General features: G+C 47.8%; 2 protein-coding genes across 5 annotated transcripts in view; both read right to left on the bottom strand.

Moving 5' to 3' along the window:
* Positions 1 to 5,766, bottom strand: part of MLKL (mixed lineage kinase domain like pseudokinase) — a 30,304-nt gene extending 24,538 nt beyond the window's left edge. For 3 of the 4 annotated variants that reach the window (XM_079118007.1, XM_079118006.1, XM_079118011.1), the window contains exon 1: positions 681 to 5,766. The gene's annotated coding sequence lies outside the window, so the exon portion shown is untranslated. The remainder of the gene's footprint in view (positions 1 to 680) is intronic. The other variant, XM_079118008.1, reaches the window with a different exon arrangement.
* Positions 5,767 to 12,026: 6,260 nt separating this feature from the next.
* The window catches only part of FA2H (fatty acid 2-hydroxylase), a 51,951-nt gene continuing 40,443 nt past the window's right edge, over positions 12,027 to 23,534 (bottom strand). The window contains exons 5-7 of the mRNA XM_079117251.1: positions 17,783 to 17,955; positions 14,646 to 14,898; positions 12,027 to 13,444 (exon numbers count right to left, since the gene is read on the bottom strand). Coding sequence (XP_078973377.1) covers positions 13,365 to 13,444; positions 14,646 to 14,898; positions 17,783 to 17,955 — 506 coding nt within the window. The 3' untranslated portion in view covers positions 12,027 to 13,364. The remainder of the gene's footprint in view (positions 13,445 to 14,645; positions 14,899 to 17,782; positions 17,956 to 23,534) is intronic.

The following is a 23,534-nucleotide window of genomic DNA, read 5'->3' as shown; positions in this document are numbered from 1 at the left end:
GGTCCTCTGGTCACCTCCGAGGAGCTGGTGCTCGCCGGGGTCCTCAGACTTCTGGGTTCTGGGCGCGCGCTGAGTCCAGGGGTCCAGAAGAGCGGGAAGGCCACTCCGCCCAGGCCCAGCCCGGTGGGGTCCTGGGATACTGCGACGGCAGCTAGGCGTCTCCTCCCTCCCTCCCTCCCTCCCTCCCTCCCTCCCTCCCTTCCTTCCTTCCTTCCTTCCTTCCTTCCTTCTTTCCTTCCTTCCTTTCTTCCCTCTTTCCCTCCATCCTCCCTCTCTCCTTCTCTTTCTTCCTTCTTCCCTCTCTCCCTCCCTCCCTGCCTGCCTTCCATCAGGTCACTTCTGTGTTGCTTAAAATGGACCCCAGCATAGGAAGGGGGCATTCATCCTAAGGACCGAAATCAGCTGTCCTGGAAGCTGTCCTGGTGACCGCCCGAGGTTGCCTGTCCAGGGCGGCTTGGACAGTTCCGAGCCCCGCCGCCGAGCCCCTGGCGCTCCGCGATCCCCCGCTCCTCGGCGTCCTGCTTGGGCGGGAGAGAGGCGGACAGCTCCGGGTCAGAGCGGAGGAAACGAAAGCAACGCGGTCCGGAGTTCCAGGAAACCCGCCGGTGGCTCGGCCCCTACCTCCAGCCCCGGGCTTCCCATCACCGCCCAGGTATCGCCGCGCGCGCCCGGGGACCCACCTGGGTTCGCCCGCGTCCTTCCGAGGGGCGTGCGTCCAGCCTGTCCGGTGCACTATTTCAGAAAGGCCGCTCCTCCCTCCCTCCGCCCCGCTCCTCCGAGGACTGCCTTCTGCCCCCCGGGAGGAGTGTGCGGACGCCACCCGGTCTCCAGTTCTCTGCGCCTCCTTCCCGCGTGTGTCCCGCTCTGCGCTCCAGCTGGCGGTGCGGGACTCCACAAGTGGCTGGTGGCGACAGGCTTTCCGGTTCCCTCCTAAAGCGAAACCGCGGCCACCACTGCGTCCCTCCAATCAGCCTGTGGGACGGCTGTTTCTCACGCGTGCGTCTTCCGGAGGCCACCACCCCCGCGTCTGGGGTGCCTGCACTCAAAGCTCTGACGCGCCTCCTTGGGGCTTCCTCCTTGGAGGCTCCTGCTGCCAGCCTCCAGCTTGAAGGTGTCCTGGCTCCGTGGAGCCCCTTTCTAGGTGGCTCAGAGCTAAGGTCCCTCTTTCCTTCTGTGATGCTGCTCCCACACTGTTCTCCACCTTCCCAAAATGCACTCAGGAACAAGGCAGAGTACTCACCAGTGCCAGGTCCGTTGCTTGGTTGGGGCCAGGAAATGCTGAGAACCTGAACTGAGTATGGGGAGGCCTGGAGTTCAAGTAAAAGGCTGTGGAACCCTGAGAGGAGGTTCTAATGCCTGCGTCTGTGTGCTGGATAATATTGACCCGGTGGAGCGTGTGCGGTGGAGACCGGAAGGAAGAGACACTCCCAGTGGAGGGAAAATCACTTCTTCCTCTAAAGTCATTTTAAAGCTTCCTTATGGTGTGAATTATGTTTTATTAAAGTCACTTGTGTCCACAGCTAGACAGTCTAAGAAATGTCATTCACTCATCAAGCTCAAGGTGAAATGGAAAAGAACCAAAGTAATGCTATTTTGTTCTGACCTGACTCTTGTATGCTTGCTTGTAATGCTTTTCTTTCAGCCTCCTGAAACTGTTGACAGTAAGGTGGGATCTTCCCAATTCCCTGACCTATGGCCCTGCTGTATACAAAAATGACTCAGAAATGTATAATCAAAACAATTCTCTCATGTAATCAAAATATCTGTCTCAACAAGGTCTTTTCTGACCTACACGTGCCTCAATTGTCCTTGTGGTTTGGTAGATTTTGCCTTATGAACTCTGTAGTTCCATAATTCAGGTGCTGGGAGTTCTTTGAGACATTAGCCTGCTCCCAGCCACAGTTGCCTCGTATGCTCTTTGAAAAAACCCCTTTTCCCTTTCAGTTTGGCTCAGGATACATGGTGGTTTGTAATTCTCATGCACTCCACAACATTTGTAGTCCCCAGCAAGATTCTCACTGCCTGGTAGGCAACCACAGCTCACCACTGACCTGAAAATTTCTGCGAAGAGGCAAAGTCTGCAAGAGGCATTTCTCCCAGAAGACCTCTGAGAGACGTTCCTCAGCCCCAGGCTGCACGGTCTGTGGACTGAACTAAATTCTCCTAGAGTCTCCTTTTTCTGTGCCCTTAGGGGACACAGGTAAGTCTGTTTCTGGAGGATCTGTTTCTGGGACTCTGAGGAAGGCTGGATGCAGCATTACTTCCAGAGTCTGGGACTGCTGCAAGAGGTTGCCCAGGCCCTCAGGTCAGGAACCAGGAGGGGTCACTTGTCATTGTCTTTGGTGTCTTACCTGTTCTGTGTTTGTCTTTTTCTGTTTTTGTTTTTGTTGCCCTTAAGTGTGGACATGGGTCAATCCCCTTCATGTTCCTCATGTAATTGTTGCATGACTGAATATGTTCTGAGTACTTTTCCTAAGACTGTCTCTTTGTCAATGTCCTTTTGCCCTGTCTGGTCTTTCTGTTATTTGTTCTGAGGGAAGGAGAGCTGGACTGTCCGCGGAGCTCACTTTGGCGACCAGAAGCTGACCTGGGGTATTTGCCTGTCCCTTCTGGAAGAGTTCCTCTGCCTGGGTTGCCTGTGCTAACGCAGCAGTACTGACCCCTTTCTGGGGTTACACTGGCAGTTCCAGTAAGGTCCTCCTCTTTGTCTTGTCTTTTGTTAGTTTCGTTTCTCTGTCTGTGTAAATTCTGTCCTCTGGGTTTGTGTGTTATTTGTCCCATCACTTGTCTGCTGACTTCCCAATTGTCCCTCTTTCCCTCCCCTGCAGAGCGCCCGACCCCAGCAGCCCCGGGCAATGGAGACACACCCTGGCTGCTAGCACTGCCCACCACCTCGAGCTCAGGGGTTTGGGGTCTTGGTTGTTCTGCCGGTTCAGGAGGTGCAGTACCAAAGCCTACCATCAAGGGCCAAGAGCCCCGGGCACTGTGGCAACTCCTCTGTGGGAAGGCACCCGACCTGGCAGCAGCACTGGGCCAAGGCGTGGAGTCCTAGGTGAAATTGTCCAGGACAAATGCTCAACAAGCCACCTGCTGCTGAAGACTGCCTGGGCCACCATCCAAGTGCCAGCCGGCTGAGAGCTTCCTGAACTGTAAGAAATGGTCAAAGAGAACTTGGCCTCTCCCCTGCCTTCCAGCCCCTTTTGCCCCAGGTGGTGGAGGCTGCTGGCCACAAAAGATGTGGCAATAGGTTCCAGCACTGTTAGTTTATGTCCTGGGGACAAGAATAATTTCCCCTTTTAAGATCTGACAGGACATCCCATTTGGCTAGAGGCTCTTCATCACTGGGGCAAAACCAGTTCTTGCTAAAATAATATCCCATCACTATCCAACCCTCTCCTGGGATGAAATTTGTTGTGTAAATTAAAGGCACAGATAGCATTCGAAAGGTCTGTTTCAGAGTATAAATTTAAGAAAGGGTTCAAAAGTTTCAACTGCATTTCAATTAGAATACTGTCAGTTACATAAAGCATTTCATCTTATTAAAATGAAGTAACTTGTTTAAGTTTAAAATTTTAGAAAGATTGTTTTCAAATTATAAATTTAAAAGGAGAAAAAGAGATAAGAAGGTTTGTGATGGGAAATTAGATACAAGACTTGGGATGGGAAGTTAGATATAAGGCTTGTTTTAGAAAGGAAATAGGTTTGTGTAAGTTAAGGTTTGTGCAAGTGGAAGAGGGTCTTAGTAAGTGATAAAAGAGGTTCGAGTAAGTGAGAGAGGTCTATGTAGGTGATAGGAGGGTCTGAGTGAGTAAAGGGTAAATTTCAAAAAGTTTGTGTTTGTGATTAAATTGGCTATAATTAGCACATATTTATTTAAATTTTAATGTACTGATATGAAACAAAATCTAAAATATTGATATGCCCCTATCAAGATAATTTTCTTGTATTTGTCAGGAAAACTGAGTCTTAAAGAAATTTGACTGTGTTCCTGTTCTAAAGTCCTAAATGAATACTTTGTAACTGGTTAAACAGCTGTTATTTAGGTTATAACAATATTATTAACACCCAAAATATATGTGACTAGGTATATGTATGCCTCTGAGAACTATATCTAAGCCTTGTCTAAGTGTTATGTAACAGTTTAAAGACCTGTCTTATGTCTGTTTGCTTTGACTAAGTCAATTTCTGATCATTACGATGGTTTCCTAAATGTATATGAGATTTAAGTCTATCCTTTGATTTTTTTTTGGTTAACCCATATAGACCTACGATTATTTTTATCATACACTCTGTATTGTAAATTGCATTTAAAAAGTTGAACTTAGTTAAATGTAAAGCTCAGGAGAACACTTTGCCAAGTTGGTGTTCTCCAAACTAAATCTATGTGTAACTAAGTAAAGGTTCAAGTCATTTTTTCTTGCTTCATGGCTATTACACAAACTAAATATGTTTTTGCTCTGTTAATTTCATTTTATATTTTCCTTACAATCTTTATAATTGTTGCCTGTTCGTGTTTTGCAGAGGTACTGCTTTAAAAAAAAAACAAAAAACAAAAAAACTGTGTTAATTTGAGATAATAAACCATCACCTACAGGACAGATAGTGTATAATGCTGACTTCCAGTACTAATACTGACCCCAATTAAGTAAAAGGGGTAACAGTAAAATTATAGATATTAAAGTTATAACCTGTTACTTCCTCTTTAAGACTGGTGAATCTGGCTTGCTGGATGTTTCAAACCAAAAACTTGGAGACCATAGTCAAGGAAGGAAAAGGTCCAAAGAGAACTCAACCAATATTTTGGCCTTTGCCTTCGCAGGTCAGTTGGAACTCAGGGAATAACAGGGCTTCTCGGGACAACTATGGTCAGTCACCTGATCTGCTGATCAGGGAGATTGAGAGGAGACCCTAGAGAGCAGAAAGCCGATCAGTGTACATTCTGCAAAGAAGAAGGTCATTGGAGACAGAAATGTCCCTGATGCTTCCAGGGGGAGTCACATGGTCAGTGAGACCTTGACCCATCCTAGCACAGATGGCACTAGTGGAACTAAGAGGCTTCTCAAAAGTCCCCAAGAGCAATTCCTGACCAATCTCAGCTGACTCTTAAAAATAGATAAAAACAAGGTCAGTTTTGACCAGCTTGGCCTTAAACACCTGGCAGGAGAGTATAGCCTGAGCGCAGTCCTACATGGGCATTTAAAAAAGAAAAAACAATTTTTTAAAAATAAAACTTAAGATGTACACTTACGTCAGCCCTACCAAAAGTAAGTAAAGCTAGAGGGTATAAAAAAAGTCTTCTTGTGTAGAAGTGCCTAATAATAATAATCCTCAGGACCCAGTATCTGCCCTGAAGCCAAAATCAAGGATTTGAAGGCCCCTGAAAAGAAGTGGGGGAATGAACTGGAAAAGAACCAAAGTCATGCCATTTTGTTCTGACCTGACTGCATTGTATGCTTGCTTGTCATGCTTTCCTTTCAGCCTCCTGAAGCTGTACCTATGTTGACAGCATGGTGGGATCGTCCCACTTCCCTGACTATGGCCTGATGTATGACAAAAATGACTTGGAAATGTGTAATCAAAACAATTCTCTCATGTAATCAAAATATCTGCCTCAACAAGGTCTTTTCTGACCTACGTGTGCCTCAGTTGTCCTTGTGGTTTTTGTGAATTTTGCCTTTATGAACTCTGTACTTCTAAGGTTCAGGTGCTGAGAGTTATTTGACATGCTAGCCTGCTCTCAGCCACAGCTTGCCCGGCATGCTCAGTAAAAAACACTTTTCCCTTTCAATTTGGTTCAATATGCGTGATGATTTGTAAATTTCCCGCACTCCGTAACTAAGGAACAGAAATGGATTGTATGAAAAGACTTTTTTTTTTTTTTTTTTTTTTTTATGTTGGGAAGACCAATGGTCTTCATTTATTCATTTATTTGCCCCTCCAATTGTTCTCCATCTACTGTATCATCAATTTTCTTCTTAGGTCAAGAGATTCAGGGACGTGATTTATTGAAGAAAGGCTATCGGGATGGGAAGGACAGAGGGAAAAGAGTGAAATGAGATGTGGTCTCAGTAGAGACTAGATAGACAATGGGAAGGTCAGCTAGATGTCACAGAGACTTTTGGGGCATGAAGTTCAAGGGCAAGAGACAGCAATGGCCAGAGAACACAAGCCCCTAGGGATCAACACTCACAGTTGCTGCCTAATGGGTGCACTGGCCTGATAGAAATGGACTCATTAAGTGCATAACCTTTGAGCTTGTTTTTCATATGTGGTTTGCAAATACCACTTTCTCTGCATCCTCATCAGCATTTTGTTTTGTTGTTGTTTTAAACTGTTTATTTATTTGTTGTGGTACTGGGGATTGAACTGGATGTTCTACCCTGAGCTACCCCCCAGCCCTTTCTGTTCTTCATTTGAAAAAGGGTCTCACCAAGTGTTCCAGGCTGACCTTAAACTTACCATCCTCCTGCCTCAGCCTCCTGAGTAACTGAGGTTACCCGCATGTGCTGTCACACCCAGAACTATTTTTAATTTTAGTTATTCTAATGAGGTGTGGACTGATATCTCAAAGTGGCTTTAATTTGCACTTCCTTAGTGCCTAATGATGTTGAACATCTTTTCACATGCTGTATGCCATCTGTGTGCCTGTTTGGTGAATGTGGAGCTATGTCTTTTATCCATTTACATTTTTTTTTTTTTTACTTTTAAGTTTTGAGGGTTTTTATATCCTAGATAGTAATCCTTTGTTAGATACATGTGTCCAGATGGTGGTGGAGTAACTGGACAAAAGATAAACTTGACCTAACCTGCATACCTTATACAAAAACTAACTCAAATGGATCATAGATGTAAATGTAAAATTTAAAACTTTTGGAAAATGCAGAAAAATGAGCAAATGGAGTGAAAGATTCTTTTCCTATAGATAAAATGTATTTTTGAAAAAGTTTTAAATGAGTGTATTTAATAAGAATGGTTATTCATACTAAAAATGTATATTCAGAATAATTCCCACTTTCTTTGGATTTATCTTAGAATTGTCATTTTTTATGACTTCAAAAAAAGTTTTTTTGTAGCTGTATGTGAACAGCTTGTAGTTTTTGTGTAGCTGTATGTGCCTTTTTTTTTTTGTGGTGCTGGGGATTGAACCCAGGGTCTTGTGCATGTGAGGCAAGCACTCTGCCAACTGAGTTATATCCCCAGCCCCAGAATGCTTTTATTTTATTTATTTTTATGTGGTGCTAGGGATTGAACCCAGTGCCTCACACATGCTAGGCAAGCACTCTGCCACAGAGCTACAGCCCCAGCCCTAGAATTGTCATTTAAAAAATTTTGAAAAAAGTTTTAGAAGAAAACAGGAGGAAATCTTCAGGACCTAAAGCTGAGTGAAGAATTCTTAGACATGATATTGAAAGCACTGTCTAGGACTGGGGATGTAGCAGGGTGGTAGGACACTTTCCTAGCATGTGCAAGACCCTGGGCTCAATCCCCTGAACCCCTTACCCACTCATAAAGCATTATCCATAAAATTAAAAAATGAGGGCTGGAGTTGTGGCCCAGTGGTAGAGTGCTTGCCTGGCATGTGTGAGGCCCTGGGTCCAAAACTCAGCACCACATATAAATAAATAAAATAAAAGATCCACTGACAACTAAAAAAATAAATTAAAAAAAATGATAGCCAGACTTAATCAAAATTTAAAACCTGCTCGGCAAAGATCCTGTAGAGGATGAAAAGACAAGCTACAGACTGGGAGAAAATGTTTGCAAACCACACATATCAAATAACATATTTCTAAATAATTCATGAGTCAAAGAGAAAATTTACTCAAGGAAAGTGAAAATACATATAAATTGTATTCCCCAACAATAAGGGAATGAAGTGTGATATCAATAACAGAAGGGAAACTGGAAAATTCACAAATAGAAATTAGAAATTAGAAAACACTCTTAAACAACCAGTGGGTCAAAGAAGTCACAAGAGACATTGGAAAATGTTTTTATAATTTCCAGTACTTATGGGATGCAGCAAAAGCAGGGCTTATAGGGAGATTTACAGCTGTAAATGCCTTCAGTGAAAAAAAAAGAAGAAAGAATCTCAATAACCCAACTCTACACTTTCAGGAACAAGAAGAAGAACAAACCAAACTCAAAGCTAGCAGAAAGAAGGAGATAGTAAAGACTAAAGTACTGATAATCTACAGAACCAAATTTGGCTCTTTGTTTTTATTTTGGTACTGGAGATTGAACCCAGGGATGCTTTACAACTGAGTACATCCCCCATCCATTTTCTATTTTGAGGCAGGGTCTCATTAAGTTGCTTAGGGCCTTGCTAAATTGCTGAGGCTGGTCTTGAACTTGAGATCTTCCTACCTCAGCCTTCAAAGTCACTGGGATTGCAGGTGTGCATCACTGTTCCGGGCTAAATTTGGTTCTTTGAAAAGATTAACAAAACTGACAAACCTTTAGCCAGATTGACTAAAATAGCGAAGACAAAAATAACAAAAATCACTGGTGGAAGTGGGGACCCGACTACCGATCTTATGGAAATGAAACGAAACAAAACTAAACTATTAGGCTGGGGGTACAGTTCAGTTGTCATGGTCTCAGACGCTGACAGCTTTTGACCTGATGATGGAAACAAAATTGTGTCAGACAAGTGGATATGCTGGTAAGGCTTTTACTGGTGCTTCCATTTAGGAAGAGAGACAGGGTCTTGCTAAACTGCCAGAGCTGGCCCAGAACCTGTGATCCTCCTGCCTCAGCCTCCCAAGGCTGGGCTCCCACACTCAACTTGTACTGGCAGCATCCTATTTCAAGTGCACATCTCCGTCTTCCTGCTTTTGCCTGAGAACCTTGCTAAAAGCCAAGGAATCTGCTTGACTTGCCCTATGGTTTGGAGTGATTCATTCCCACCAGCACTCGGTGTTGAGCTTAATTCCCCAGGAAGTGAAAACTTAAAGAGAGGTGATTAGGTCTTTAAGAGGGGTTAATGTTGTCATGTGGGAATTCTAGCTCTTGTAGGATTAGATCAAAACTCACAACAGCAGGTTGTTATATGCAAGCCTGGCACTGCCCCTGAATCCCTCTTCCCCACGTGCTCCTGCCATGATACCCCCCTCCATAATATGACATAGCTAGAATCCCTCATTAGGTGTCAAGCAGATGGGGACACCTGATCTTGAAATTTCAGTCCCCAAAACTGTGAGCTAAATAAACCTCTCTTCAGCCAGGGGTGGTGGTTTCACACCTGTAACCCCAGCTACTAGGGAGGCTGAGGCAGGAGAATTGCAAGTTCACAAGTTCAAGTCCAGCCTGGGCAACTAAGTAAAACTCTGTCTCAAAAAATAAGAGACTGTGGTTGCAGCTCAGTGGTAGAGTGCTCTGGGTTCAATCCCCAGTACAAAATAAAACAAAAACAAAAACCTCCTAAAACTCAAAAAATACTCCCCCCCCGCCACAAACTCTTTTCTTTTTCTTTTTTAATAAGTCCCTCTAGCAAATTAAGTTTTTATTTTACAATAAAGGGATAGTTAGGTTACAGAAACTCAATAACTACATTCAGCAAAGTATCATTATAACCATAAATTGTTCATGATTATTCAATTTAAAACAAATGATATGTTTATAATCACTTCATTTGTTGTGGCAATATAATTTTAATTTTTAATTTTGTATAATTATGAGCTAAGGATGGAAAGCATACAGCATGACTAATGTCTTTATTTTTAAGCATCTCTGGAATGTGACTACTTTTAGATATGCACCTCAGCATCAATTCTAAGAAAGCCTAAACATTTTTTGCAAGTAATATTTTATATTAATATCTGTAAGAAAGCCAGTTAAGTCTGTCAAATATAATTGATGATTTTAAAAATGAACATGAATCAGTATAAATCACATGGAGAAAAATCAAACACATTATAGCTATTTGAGTTTCAACTAGAATTAGATGATCAATGCATGCAATGTAATGAAAATGGGCTCATATTTACAAACTGAAATATCTTTTAAACTAATAAAGCCCCTCAAATTTTCTATGAGAAGAGTGGAATAAAATAGAGACAAACTCTTTTCTTTGTAAGGTATCCAGTCTTAGGCTTCTGTTATAACAACACAAAATGGACCAAGAGAATTTGCATGTCAGGGGGTAGCCCATAAGTGAGGGGGAAGTTGATGTCCCAGAAGACAATCCTCAACCAATAGGGGTGGAAGCTGGTAAGTGAATGTTCTAGTTTCTTGTCCTTTAGGTGGACAATTTTGGCAGGTATTCGCTATGCCTCTGAAGATGCTCTTACAGAGCTTGTATGAGAACATATACTCACCCTCACATAGCATTCCCCACGATTCCCAAACCTCCCCAACCTTCGCTCTTTACTTCTGCAATCTCCTCTTCAATAGACTACCTGCACCTATGTTCTTGTTTTGGGGTTTGCAGTTCAAGGACCTAGGATTCCACCCCTATGCTTTTTCCAGAACTAGAGATTTTATTCTAATTTCTTATTTTCTGTTATAGCTCTCTGGGATGGACTGTCTCTGCAGATGAGAGTCCTGGCATTTTCTAATTTTACATTGATCCTCTGACATCCTTTGTGACTAAAATTCATTCATACAAAGCACCTAACTGTAAAGAAATCTCCAGTTGAAACTTTGCTGTCATTGTAGTTTTTTTGGAAACTTAGAGATGTAAGTTTATACACAATTGCTCTCACACATTGTAATGAGACAAGAAAGTAAATCAAGAGAACAGGTGAAGTGGGAAAGTACGGGCATTTAAAAATCAGACACCTGCTTCATGTGATGGTAATCATGAAGGGGCAGGGCTCCCTGCTACCACCAGAGGGCAGCAGAGGCCAGGAAACAGACTGGGAGGCAACCATTAGATGATACTGACCGGAGATCTGGTGGAGAGAAGCAATCATAGGGCTTGTTACAAGTTGGTCATTGTGCTGGACACAATAAGAAATTGTACAAAGTTCAGAAGCAGAGATCAGAGGCGAGAGGCAACAGAGGAATGGAACGGGCGCAGAATTAAGAGGATACTTCTTTAGGTCCACCAGGAAATGCCCCAAAGCTGCAGGTCCGTGGAAGCAGAAGTGATGTACCGTATAGACAGACAAGATAGCTCCATCCTGTCCTTGGCCAGCTGGGTCTTTTTGCTGGAGAATCAGGTGAGGCAGATTGCTAGGATCACTGAGGGTCAGTCAGCCTGCATGTCTTTTTAAAAAAAAATTTTGTGGTACTGGGGATTGAACCTGGGGTGGGGGTGCTCTACTACTGAGCAGCATTCCCAGCTCTTTAAAAAATTTGTAATTTTGAGACAGGATCTTGCTAAGTTGCCCAGGCTGGTGGTTGAACTTAAAATTCTCCTGCCTCAGCCTCCTGAGTAGCTGAGATTACAGGCCTGTGCCCCTAAACCGGCTCATATTTACTTCACACTAATCATAATTTAAATAGCACTTCTCCTGAGCAAACATTAAACTTTTTTTTTTTTTTTTAATGGTACTAGGGATTGAACCCTGAGATACTTAATCACCAAGCCACATCCCCAGCCTTTTAAAAATATTTTATTAGAGATAGGGTCTCGCTGAGTTACTTAGGGCCTCCCTAAGTTGCTGAGGCTGGCTATGAACTCGAGATCCTTCTATCTTGGCCTCCCAAGTCACTGGGATTACAGGCATGAGCCACTGTGCCTAGCAAACTTTAAACTTTCTTGATGAATCTTAGCTAGGGTTGCATAAATTCCAGAAGAGACCCCTCCCCAGTGGCTGTATCCAGGTGGTTTGTGAGAGCGATCCCCCCATGCAGGCAATAAGGTGAGATGCCACCTATGGAGGATTTAAAAACAGTAATAAATCCAAGTAAGAGCATAAGAGTTGGTCAGCTTTTTATTGTCACCATGCCCCAGCAGTTCTATACAACCTGGCGAGTAATAAAATCCTCCTCCCTGTTGGTCCCCCTGCTACTTCCCAGTCACCCTGGAGTCTGACTGAGTCGCCATCAACCAACAACAACGAGTCCTTGCGGGTTTCTTTTCAATGTTTTATTTTTCAAAATATACAATTTATTTACATCTTTTTTTTTCACAACTGTAATTTTGTATATTTATTCCAAAATCTTTAAATAGCCTCGCAGTAAACAGTATAAATCACAGGATCGGTCGAACTGCTTCTCTTTAGCCTTTCCACGCATGGAGTTTTTAACAAGTTTCAAGTAGTAATGGTCTGTGGGTAAGAAGAGCCAGAAACAGGGCAAAGCGATTTCTACATGAGTTCGACATGTAGGATTAGAAAGGGCTGTCTGACTAGCTGCTTGGTCTGTGGCCAGACTAAGGACAGTTCTATCGTTTATAAATAAGACCCTCTCGGGAGCAGTGAGGATTTTGGTTACGAGGAAGACTGGACGGAGCCTCATCTGCAGGGTGTGGGATGTGGGGTGGGAGGTAAGGCACCACATGAAGGCTCCTCCTTGGCTTCAGGAGGCACTGGCTGGGAGGATCCTGAGTGGGGCACAGGGGCCCACTTGTGCCAGGTGGAGGCCGAGAGTGGCTGGGGCTGGGGTGGGGCCCCCACCAGAGGAAGGGCCTCTTCAGCCTCTCTGGGGAAGAAGTTTTGTGGTTCTGGGGCCAGAGTAGAGATGGCTAGAGCAGCTGGTGATTTCCAAAGACGGGGCCAGGGCACCTGCCTGCCTTGAGGCAGAGGCCAGACACCCCTAGGCTTCTGTACAGATAGGTGAGGGCCGGTTGAGTGAGCACTGAAGAGCACAGGGTGCAGCAGGCACCTGTGGTTGGCAGGGCTGGATGGGCTGCCCTGGGGCCCAGGCCAGCCGGTGGGAGGCATCATGCTGTCTTGTGAGAGCCCTTCATTCACCTCAGAGGCATGAAACCCTCTCCAGAAAGCACAGGAGGGGCAGACAGAGCCACAGGTCACACAACCCTGCCCCTGCTGTGACATTGGTCCCTCCACCGCTTGAGGCGGCTCCCAGGGAGCCCAAGATGCTAAGGCACAGATGGGGCACAGGTCTGGCCTCAGGGGTCAGTTTTCTTCATGCCCCTTGGGGCTGTTGGTTGGGCCCTGAAGTAGTCTTGTGGGCTGAGGCTGAGTCAGGGATGCCAGTGGAAAGGCCAGGATGCTCTGGGGAAGAGCCAGTCCCTGAGGGCCATCTGGCCATTAAGAGGCCATGATCCTCCCATGGTGAGCCAGGAGGGCAGTCCTGCCTCAGGGTCTCCTTGGTACCCTCTACCAAGCCCCAGGGCCCGACAAAGCCCATCCTGCCTGGCCAAGCCAACCTTCTTAGCAGGGTCTGGATGGAGGGTGGGGACGGGGGCCACAGCTGGGCTGAGGGCAGAATGGAGGAGCTGGGAGGAGCTGTCACTGCGTCTTTGGGTGGGTTTCCTCTGGGATGAGCGTGTGGAAAAAGTAATCCCACAATTTAGTGCTGATGCCAAATCCTAGAAAGGGAGACAAATGGGGAAGAAGTGAGGTGCTGATGAAGAGGCAGAGATAAACTTACTTGGGAAGGGAGCCAGGGCAGGGAGAGTGTGCAGGTTAGATTTCAACATCTGCCCCGTCTGCCAGGATGCCAGGGCCACCCTGGCAGAAGATGAGTGCAAGGCAACCGTGTTTCTGGTGTCCCCAGCATACAGCAGGAATTAACCCAAACTCCAGGTCTGGCCTGAGTCCCTGGGTGGCCTGGCTGTGCCTGCCTCTCGCCTGGCCCTTCTCACCTCTGGCTTCTTCCCATTTCTTGGGGGACCAGCTTCCCCTCTGCCCAGGGCTGCTGCTCTTGGCACACTCCTTCCCCAGACAGCAGTGCTGGCTTTTCTTTATTTGGGCCTCAGCTCTAAGGACACCTGCAGTGATCCCTTCCTGGGCCATGCTGTTTTGAGCTTTGCTGTCCTCTAGCTGCATGTGGCCACGGGGAACTGGGACTGGGGCAACAGCTCCAGAGGAAATGAATTTCTGATTTCATTTCATTCAAACTAAGTTTCAATGTAAAAAAGGATATTCCATTCAGTTTCTGGAAAAGAGGAGAGCATGGTTGCAGCAGCTTATGTCTGTGAATCTAGACTATGAGGTCTAGATATAGATCAAGTATTCCCAGGGGAAACTGGCATCCATTGACATGCGGTGTTGGTGCAAAGTACACCTTGGATTTTGAAGACTTAGTATTAGAGGAAGAATGCAAGACAGCTCATTCATGATTTTTTTTATGTTAATTACATGTTGAAATGATGATAGTTTAGGTATACCGGGTTTAATAAATATAGTGTTAAAGTTCCATCCATTCACCTGTTTATTCTTTCTTTTTAATGGGGCTGTCAGAAAGTTTAAAAGCACATACGAGGTCACATAATATTTCACTCGACAGCGTCTGGCCCCTCCTCCCACCCATGTAGCTCCTCAAATACCACCTTGCTTTATTTTCCTTATGGTGCTTATGGCTATCGGAAATCATCTTTGCCATGCATTGCTTTCCTTGCTTGCCTGTCTCTGCACAGCCACCTGCACCAGCGGGTAGTGGAGAGGGAGCCCTCTGTGTGTGCCCAGTACCCTGAGTGGAGCCTGGATCTTGGTAGTTAGCTACTCCATAGCAGCTGTCAACTAAATCAACACATGAACAAGGGAGGCTGGAGGCGGGGCTGTTCTCACCTGACTTCTGGTGTGCAAAGTGGTGCTTCACGTGGTGGGCCTTCATCCTGTACAGGTAGGAGCCCTTGCGTGGAGAGCCGAAGTGCAGGTAGTAATGGGTCATGTCATAGACGATGTAGCCCAGGAGGCCGCCAGCAAACAGAGCGCCCCCCACCGCCTCAGGCAGGATGAGCCGGAGCAACGTGTAGAAGAAGGCGACCACCGCAGAAGCCGGCACCGGGGGGAAGACCAGGCGGGAGCCATCGAAGGGGGCCTGTGGATGGAGGCCTGGGTGTCAGAGGTAGCCCTGGGCCCCAGGGCCTCTCTGTGGTCATGTGATGCTGAGCCAGAGACACTCCCCATGGAGGGTGGGGCGGAGCAGCCAGACATTCCGGTGAGGGGACAGCCATCCGTCATGGGTAGGCTTGGCACCTTTGGCAGCTTTGCAGAGAACAGGCCACCATGCCTGAAAGATCTAGAGAGAGTGTGCTGCTCTCCGATCTCAAACCGGGAAGAGATCAGGCAAACGTCCCGGGAACGCGGGGCGGGGTGTGCCACGGGCAGGATGGGTGTGGGTGTGCCAGCAGCTCAGAGCTACCGCATTCTCCAGAAGCTTACTGGGTTCTAGAACTTGTTAGGTGCTAGACAGGAGTCCTGCCCCCAAATACAAGGGTCTTTTTGGAGACTGACCTGAGGTCAGTGCAGTTGGTAGTGAGATGAACCTGGTGGTATCCCCACCCCCATTTCCTAACAGGAGGTCTTCTTCCAAGAGGTGTCACAGGGAACCAGAGAACAGAAGGTCTAGGCCCTTGGATAAGTTTCAAAGGCCCTGGTGAGCCTTCAGACTGCTTGGCGAGCATTGTGAAAAAAGAGACCCTCTGCCGACTGGAGAGAGAGAGAGAGAGAGAGAGAGAGAGAGAGAGAGAGAGAGAGAGAGAGAGAGAGAGAGAGAGAGAGAGAGAAGCAATGTGGGTCTTCCTAGTCTCAGAGCAACAGCAACAGGACCGTGCAGGACTAGAGAACCAGCTCGCAGAAAAAGGAGGGAGGGAGGACTGGGGAGAAAGGGAGAGAGAGGAATGAGCCCTGACTTGTAGCGTCTGCCAATTCTTGTGGTGAAAAATGCCTCCACCATGGCTGATTTCAAGCTACCTTCACCGAGGTGGAGCTGGGAAGGGATGGGTGTTGCTCTCTCATGAGTTGGTCTGAGCCAGCTGCAGGGTGCAGTGGAGTTAGGGCCCTCCAGAGCACTGGAGGTCTGAGGAGAGGTTCCTAATTGGAGCCCAGGTGGCTACAGGCCACACAGGCCCTTCACGTCCTCATGGGTGGGGAGGCGGCAGGGGCCCCGACGTACTGGTGTGGAAGGGTCTATCAAGGGGAGACTGAGACAGCACCCGGAGCCCCAGGGTAAGCTGAGCAGATCCTCGGGAGTTTCTTTCATCCTCTGAGGATGGTGAAGTTAACACAGGGGGCGGCAGATCTGAAAAGGCCTTGAGAACGCCTCAAGGGACATGGCTGCAGATGCTGCACACCCTGGAGAGAATGGGCCGGATGGGCTGCAGGTCAACCTGCAGGAAGGGCACTGGCCAGGCTGGGCCGGGGCCATGGCAACTCTTGGAACATAACTGAGTGACAAGTTGGCCCAGAACTGGTCACCCCACCAAGACTGGCCACTCTATAGGATCCCTGGAACACAGATCAGCTCTGGGAGAACAGGGAGAGTACCCCCCCCAATCCACCTGACAACTCTCTCAGTAGGTCTGTAAAATTCTGAGTTTGACTGAACTCATTCAGACAAGTTAGGCTGAGTTGCTGTCATGAAACCCAAGTTCAGCATCAGCAATACAAGGGTTTTACAGTTTTCTTTTTTCCACATCTGAACTTGTGTCCTAAAAGTATCCTATCTGTCACATTTTCTGATTTATGCCCAGCAAGAAACAGAGTGTGTGTGGTGGTGGTAAGAACTTACTTTTCTTCTTCTTCCCGTTCTGGTGCCTGGGATTGAATCCATGGCCCCGTGCATGCCAGGTAAGCACGCTCCCAGTGAGCTGCATCCCCAGCCCAGGGACTCACTTCTGGGAAAATGTAAATGTTCAGGGAAGTCGGAGCATGGGGGCTCCCTGGGGTTCACTCTGGGACAGGAAAAAGACAGCACAGTGCAGGGCAGAGCTGGCTTCCAGTCCCAGCTTCTAGGAAAGTCACGAAGTGCCCTTAGGGGGTGAGTGCTTGAGAGTACTGACGCTGGAGGCCACAGAGTGGGGCACAACATCCTGGCTGTGCCTGTGCCCGGTGTGACCTTGGGTGGGTTGCTTAGTTACTTAGTGTCCCCAGAGCTCAGTTTCCTGCTCTGTGGAATGGACAGACTGCAGCACCATCTTCAAAGGGAAGCCACAAGGGCAGCCGGGTACCAGGGCACACGTTGTGATCCCAGTGACTTGGGAAGGTGAAGCAGGAGGGTCACAAGTCTAAGGCCAGCCTTGGCAACTTGGTGAGGCCCTGTCTCAAAATAAAACAGCTGGCGATGTGGTTCAGTGGTAAAGCGGCTCTGGATTCAATCCCCAGTACCAACAAACCAAAAAAATGAATGAAACCACAGGGCAAGGGTCTTGTCTGTTTTGTCTAGCACAGGGCCTGGCACTTAGGAAGCACTCAGTGAACTTACGTTGGGTGAATGTATGAATAAGTTATTATGAGGGTTGAAGAGGATGATGTGTGAAGGGTAGTGCCTGGCGATAATAACAGTGGAACCAGGCCTAGAGGTACACGCCTGTAATCCCAGCAGCTTGGGAGACTGAGATAGGAGGATTGCAAGTTCGAGGCCAGCCTCAGCAACTTAGCAAGGACCTAAGCAACTTAACAAGACCCTGTCTCAAAATAAAAAATAAAAAGGACTGGGGATGTGCCTCTGGGTTCCGTCTCCTGTACCAATAATTGAATAAATGAATAACAATGGAGCGTGTGCACAGAGACATGCTCACCCTGTCCACCTGGCTCGGATTAGGATGCCCAACCCAATTATCCCACTAAGCGAGAGCAAACACCCTTGGTTTCCTGTCACTTCGGCCTGACATCAGACCCCCAGAAAGATCCACCCCGGGGTACTGGTTATAGCTGCAGGCAGCTGGCTGCGCGTGCTGCCTGGTGGGTCCCGTGCCACTCACCTTGTGGTGCTGGCCGTGCATGACGAAGTGCAGCATGATGAGGTAATAGCTGTTACTGGGAGGCTTCATGTGGAACAGGAAGCGGTGGATGAGGTACTCAATGAGGCTCCAGAGGAACATCCCCAGCACGAAGAGGCCGGGGAACACAGACTCAGGCACAGCCACTGAGTACTCTGCAGGGAGGCAGAGAGGCAGTCAGAGCTGATGCGTTCCCAGGTACACCAAGGCCTAGTGGCTCTGGAGGCCCCGCCTCATCACCCCTCGTAAGCTTGGGAGCTACTGCCCTGTGCCCTGTGCTAAGGGGCCAGGCAACACAGTTGGGGGCCTGGGATGATGCTGGGAAGAGGCTGAGGATCTGTACTGGGCACAGGAGGGGCCCTTTACCACAGCAAGGGTCCTTTGGCCAGAGAGCTGATGTTTTCCTTGGAGGAAAGCACAGCACAGCATAGGAAGCATGGCGACCGCCAGATGCTGGACAGCTGCCTGGGAGGGTGACCTTGCCACAGTGGCATGGGGGAGAAGAGATGATCCTGACAGAGCCAGTAGAGACAGGAGTTACTGAGGGAAGAAGTGAACGGCTGGGGACCACGGGCAGGAAGGGCAGGAAAACCCAAGTGGAAATCTCAGCAGCCAAGACTCAAAATCACAGCATCCGAGGAAGACTTGAGAAAACTGAAGATTAGCCTGGACGGGGACAGGAAGGCTAGACGGACCTAATTATTTTCTTTTTTTTTCCCCATATTTTTTTAGTTGTCAATGGATCTTTTTTATTTTATTTTATTTTATTTATTTATTTATTTATTTATTTATTTATTTATTTATTTATTTATTTATTTATTTTTGCGGTGCTGGGGATTGAACCCAGGGCCTTGTGCATGCGAGACAAGCACTCTACCAATTGAGCTATATCCCCTCCCCGGCCCTTATTTATTTATATGTGGTGCTCAGGATGGAACCCTAACCCTCTCTCATACCAGGCAAGCGCTCTACCACTGAGCCCCAACCCCAGCCCCTCCTAATTATTTTCAAGTGTGGGGTGATGGCACCTGCAGCCCTTGCAACTCTCTCCTTGTTACTTCTCTCCACTTCATTCTTCCTTTGACCTCGTGGGGACATCCATCCTTGTCCCTTCGGCTCCTGTCCTGTTTCTTCCATGTCTGTCTCCACCCTCTGAGCTTCACTTCTCTCTCCCACCTGCCATCGCTTTGGCCACACTCTCTCTCTCTAAATAACAGCTTTATCAAAACACAGTTCTCGTGCGCTATAAACCAAGGGGCTGGGCTCTCGCTCAGTGGTGGAGCGCTTGCCCCGCATGTGTGAGGCACTGGGTTCAATCCTCAGCACCACATAAAAACAAATAAATAAAGATATTGTGTCCATCTACAACCAAAAAATATACATATTAAAAAAATCCCAGCTAGATAGAGTGTACAATCAGTGGTCCTTAGGACATCTTGAGTTGTGCACTGTCAACTGATGTGTCTATCTGTTCCTTCTCAGGCTCCATCATGGAAACTCTGCTGAAACCTTGCCCCTCCACCCTCCCTGCTCATTTCACTTCAACCACACCCCACACACTGACAGCCCCCACGCCTGTACCTCCAACCCTCCCCCATGATTGCTGGCTACTGGGCATCTCCATGTGTGCACAGGCCCCCAGGGCTGACATCCCCGGAAGGAAGTCAGTTGTCTTCCTCTTCCTTCCGGCATCTCACCTCTGCCCCTCTGGGCTGCTCCTCCTGGGCTTCCTCCTCAGTGAGGGGTTTTCACGTCACCAAAGGAGCCAGACTCAACTTGCCCGCCTTCCCTCAGTCCCAGAGTCCCCAAGTCCTGCCAGTTCCACTTCCTGAAGACCTCTTGGCAAAGTTACAGAAGTCGGGCACAAAAGGTCAGAGGGTGTTTGACTCCATTTACATGAAACACTCAGAATAGGTACATTTGTGGAACACAGAGCAGAATGGTGGTTGCCAGGGGCTGTGGGCCAGCGAACAGGGGAGCGAGGGCTCGATGGGCACAGGGGTTTCCTTTTGGGGTGATAAGAAGGATTTGAAACTAACAGAGAGGGTAGCTGCGCGACACTGTGAATGTACTAAAGGCCACTGAACTGTTGGCTTTATTAAAGGTAGTTAATTAAATGATTTTTTGGTTATTAGGGAGTGAGCCCAGAGGTGCTTAACCATGGAGCCACATCCCCAGCCATTTTAATTTTTATTCAGAGACAGGGTCTTGCTAAGTTGCTGAAGCTGGCTTTGAACTTGTGATCCTTCTACCTCAGTCTCTGGGGCAGCTGGGATTACAGGTGTGTGCCAGCAACTGTTGACTTTAAAATGGCTAATTTGATGGTATATAGATCACACCTCAATTGAAATCAATCAACCCACCTACCTACCTTGGGTCCTTTTGGGGCTCTTAATCCCATTACCTTGTCACCTTTGGCCCCATGACATCACTGGGTCCCCCCCCACCCCCATTCTGCCTCCAGATGCTATTAAAACCTTCCATGGCCTCATGGTCTTTAGACAAAGTCCAGTCTCTGAGGCAGAGTACTCAAGTCTCTCAAGTTCTGATCTTGCTGACCACAAGGTTGGGCTCCTGTCACCTTACTGGGGCCAAAACAAATCACTTGTGGCTCCTCAGATATACTGCATTCTCTCCCCCAGCTCTGTACTTTTGCTCCTGTTTCCTTCCCTGGAATCCCCCTGCCTGCCTTAGCCCTAGAGACCCAGTCCACGTGTGAGGCCTGCGTTGACGCCTTCACCCACTTGGCTGTTCCTGCCTCCTGCTCTGCCTGCCCTCATCCCCTGGAACCCCAATGTACTGTGGGTCATTTTTCACTTCCACCTCTACCCACAGGTGATGAGACTCTTATGGGTGGAATCTGGGCCCTTCCCCTTGTATCTCCAGTACACAGAGATTTATTGGGAGAATAACAGAGGAAAACCTCACTGCAGGGATGAGATTAGATCTTTGCTACTCCCAGAGCAGACAGAGCCAGGACCAGAGGGAGGCACCTTTGGGTTTGGTTAAGGAGGTTCTTCTGAAGGGCTGGGGCTGTCTGTAGGCTATGGCAGGCCCAGGACCGATGACCATAGTGGCTGCTGAGGAAGGAATAAAGGCGGAGAAGGCAGGAGGCTCTTTGGCCAGACTCAGGTCAAGCCCCCTTCTAATGTCTGAATGAATCTCCATGCACCTTAGAATCACCAAATGATGCACCTGGGAACTGGCATACAATGCAGCCAAGAACCAAGTTCTAAAGGCTGCATCTCGCTCGTCTGGTTTCAAGTTGCTCTAACACCTCTCATCTGTGGGGCCTGCCATGCCCATCTTTGATCCTAGGGACTTGCCTAACAGCTTTACTGACTCTGACTGCAAGTGGCCATTTGATCTTGGCTCGTCTGCTCTGGTTGGCAAGAGGCCCAGCTTCCAGGGAAGTCCAGATACCTCTGGGGTCCTTCAGAGCACTCTGGTGAAGTGCAGAGAACACGGGCTCTGGATTTGTAGACCTGCATTCAAATCTGGACCTGCCTTACCTACAGTAAAATACCCTACCCACCTTGAAGGGTTGTTTTTAGGGTGGAGGTAATATAATATCTGATTATATGATGAGCATATGTTAGATTATATAATAAGAACAATATATAGCCATGAGCAGTGGTGCAAGCTTGTAATCGAAGTGACTCAGGGGCTGAGGTAGGAGGATCAAAAGGTCAAGGCCAGTCTGAGCAACTTAGTGAGAACCTGTCTTAAAATAAAAAAAAAAATTTAAAGGGCTGGGGATGTAACTCAACGATAAAGTGCCCCTGGTTCAATCCTCAGTATTGCAAACAAAAGAAAACAAAAACAGGGCTGGGATATAGCTCAGTTGGTAGAGTGCTTGCCTTGCAAGCACAAGGCCCTGAGTTCATTCCCCAGCACTGCAAAAAAAAAAACAAAAAACAAAAAAAAAAAAAAACCTTATTCTATATTAATACTTCCAAGAGTCCTACTTTTATCCTTTCTTTCAATTCTCCTCGCAGAGTTCTGCAGGGTTCCTTGTTGAGGGAAAAGGGGTTTCTTCTCTGGTTCTCCCTTGACCTTGAGGGTGCCCTTCCTTGTCACATATTCTGGACACATGGGACTGGACACACAGGAATATTCCCTGGTCATAGACTTCGGCCTTGACCTTATGCCAGGGCTCCCATAGCACAATCCCACTGGAGGCCAGCATGCTCATCCAGGATGCTGTTCAGCAACAGTTCCAGCTTGGTCTTAGTTTAACATTCTCTTAGGAATCCTGACAGTCCAAATGTGTTCTGGGGGTCATCCTGAATTTGCAGAACGTAGCTGGCTTTTCAAAGCGTTTTCGTACATACATTTAGGAATTTTGGTCTCGAACTCGTGTCTCCCTTCAGCTGGCACTGCATCCTGGCATCCTGACTCTTCTGAATGTATTCTAGGGCATCCCTTTGTCCAGCAGCAGCACTGGGACTCTGCCGAGCGTCCCCTTGCCTTGCACTGTGGGCTCTTATGTGCTCTATGGCTTGTGCTTTACGTGATGAGCTGGGAAATCACGCCCCCTTGCTGGCCACATGGTCACGGCCTTACTGGCCCTCCACACTGGACCTTTATTTGATTTCACAGGCACATCTTAGCTGCTTGCAGAGGCCTGTGTCCTGCAGAGTCCTCAAATTGCCCTCCCTGCCATGCAGAACAGTCCCTCCTATAGGTCAAAGCCTCCGCCCGCCCCCTCACCCCAGCATCACCCTGTCTGCCCAGCCGGCTGGAGCTGGTACTGAGTGGCATCTCGGGAGGAATCCGGCAGAGGGATCTGGGCCAAAGCTTCGGTGTCCCCTTCCCCCTCCGGCTGCCAGCCCTGGTGGCCCTGCCACTGTCAGTGATTGTTTGGGGAGCTCTGAGTGGACAGTGGGCGATTCAGTGAGTGGGCCTTCTGAGCAACAGGCCCTGTGCTGTGCCTGAGCTATTCAGCGTGGGCAGAGCAGGCTGACTTTGGCTCGCAGGGCACACATGGTAACCCTCAGTGACTGGGAGCAGCAGCTCTGGGCTGGGTTGGAGGGGGGCTGCCCCAAATTGCTCATCCTACACCTCATCCTGGGTGAGGTGGATAAACTGAGGCTCCCAGTGCTGTGGCCATGGCCTCTCTTTAAATCTTTAAGGCCTTGACTTGCTGCCCCTGAGGGAGATGGCCAGGAGAGAAGCCTTGGGGCATGGGGAAAGGAGTCCTCACCTGCACTTGGCAGACTGAGCAGAGAGCTCAGAGGCGGGACTGTGACTGTGGTCAGCAGAGGAAGCCCTCCTGAGAGGCTTGATACTCTTGACACCTCCCGGAGGTACCAGACTACCTGGACAGGTGGAGGCTCAGGATACCTGGAGCCTTAGGGTATGCAGTGAGCTTGTGGAGTAGGTTAGCAGAATGGCCACCCTGAGACACGGGGTCCCACGGGCTCTTTTCTTTGACAGTGCTCTCTTGTCCTCTGTCCCCTGATTAGAAGCTGGTGGACACCTCGTCTCTGCATCCTGGACCACAGGACCCTGGATCACTTGCTTGACATCTGTGAGGCTCCATTTCCTCAACTCTTATTTTTGATTTTTTAAAATCATGCATTTCCTGTGCACTGCGTGATGTTCTGAAGTATGAATACACAGAGGAATGACCACATTTCCTTGTTCCGGGAGGGGATGACGGCAGTGCTGTTCCCACAGAGCTGCGAAGGGTTCCACAAGCTAGTCCCTGGAAAGCACACAGCTAAGTGCT

The sequence above is a fragment of the Sciurus vulgaris genome (assembly GCF_902686455.1).
Source record: "Sciurus vulgaris genome assembly, chromosome: 17".
In the NCBI taxonomy this organism is placed as follows: Eukaryota; Metazoa; Chordata; class Mammalia; order Rodentia; family Sciuridae; genus Sciurus; species Sciurus vulgaris.
This window is presented reverse-complemented; position numbering and strand designations above follow the sequence as displayed.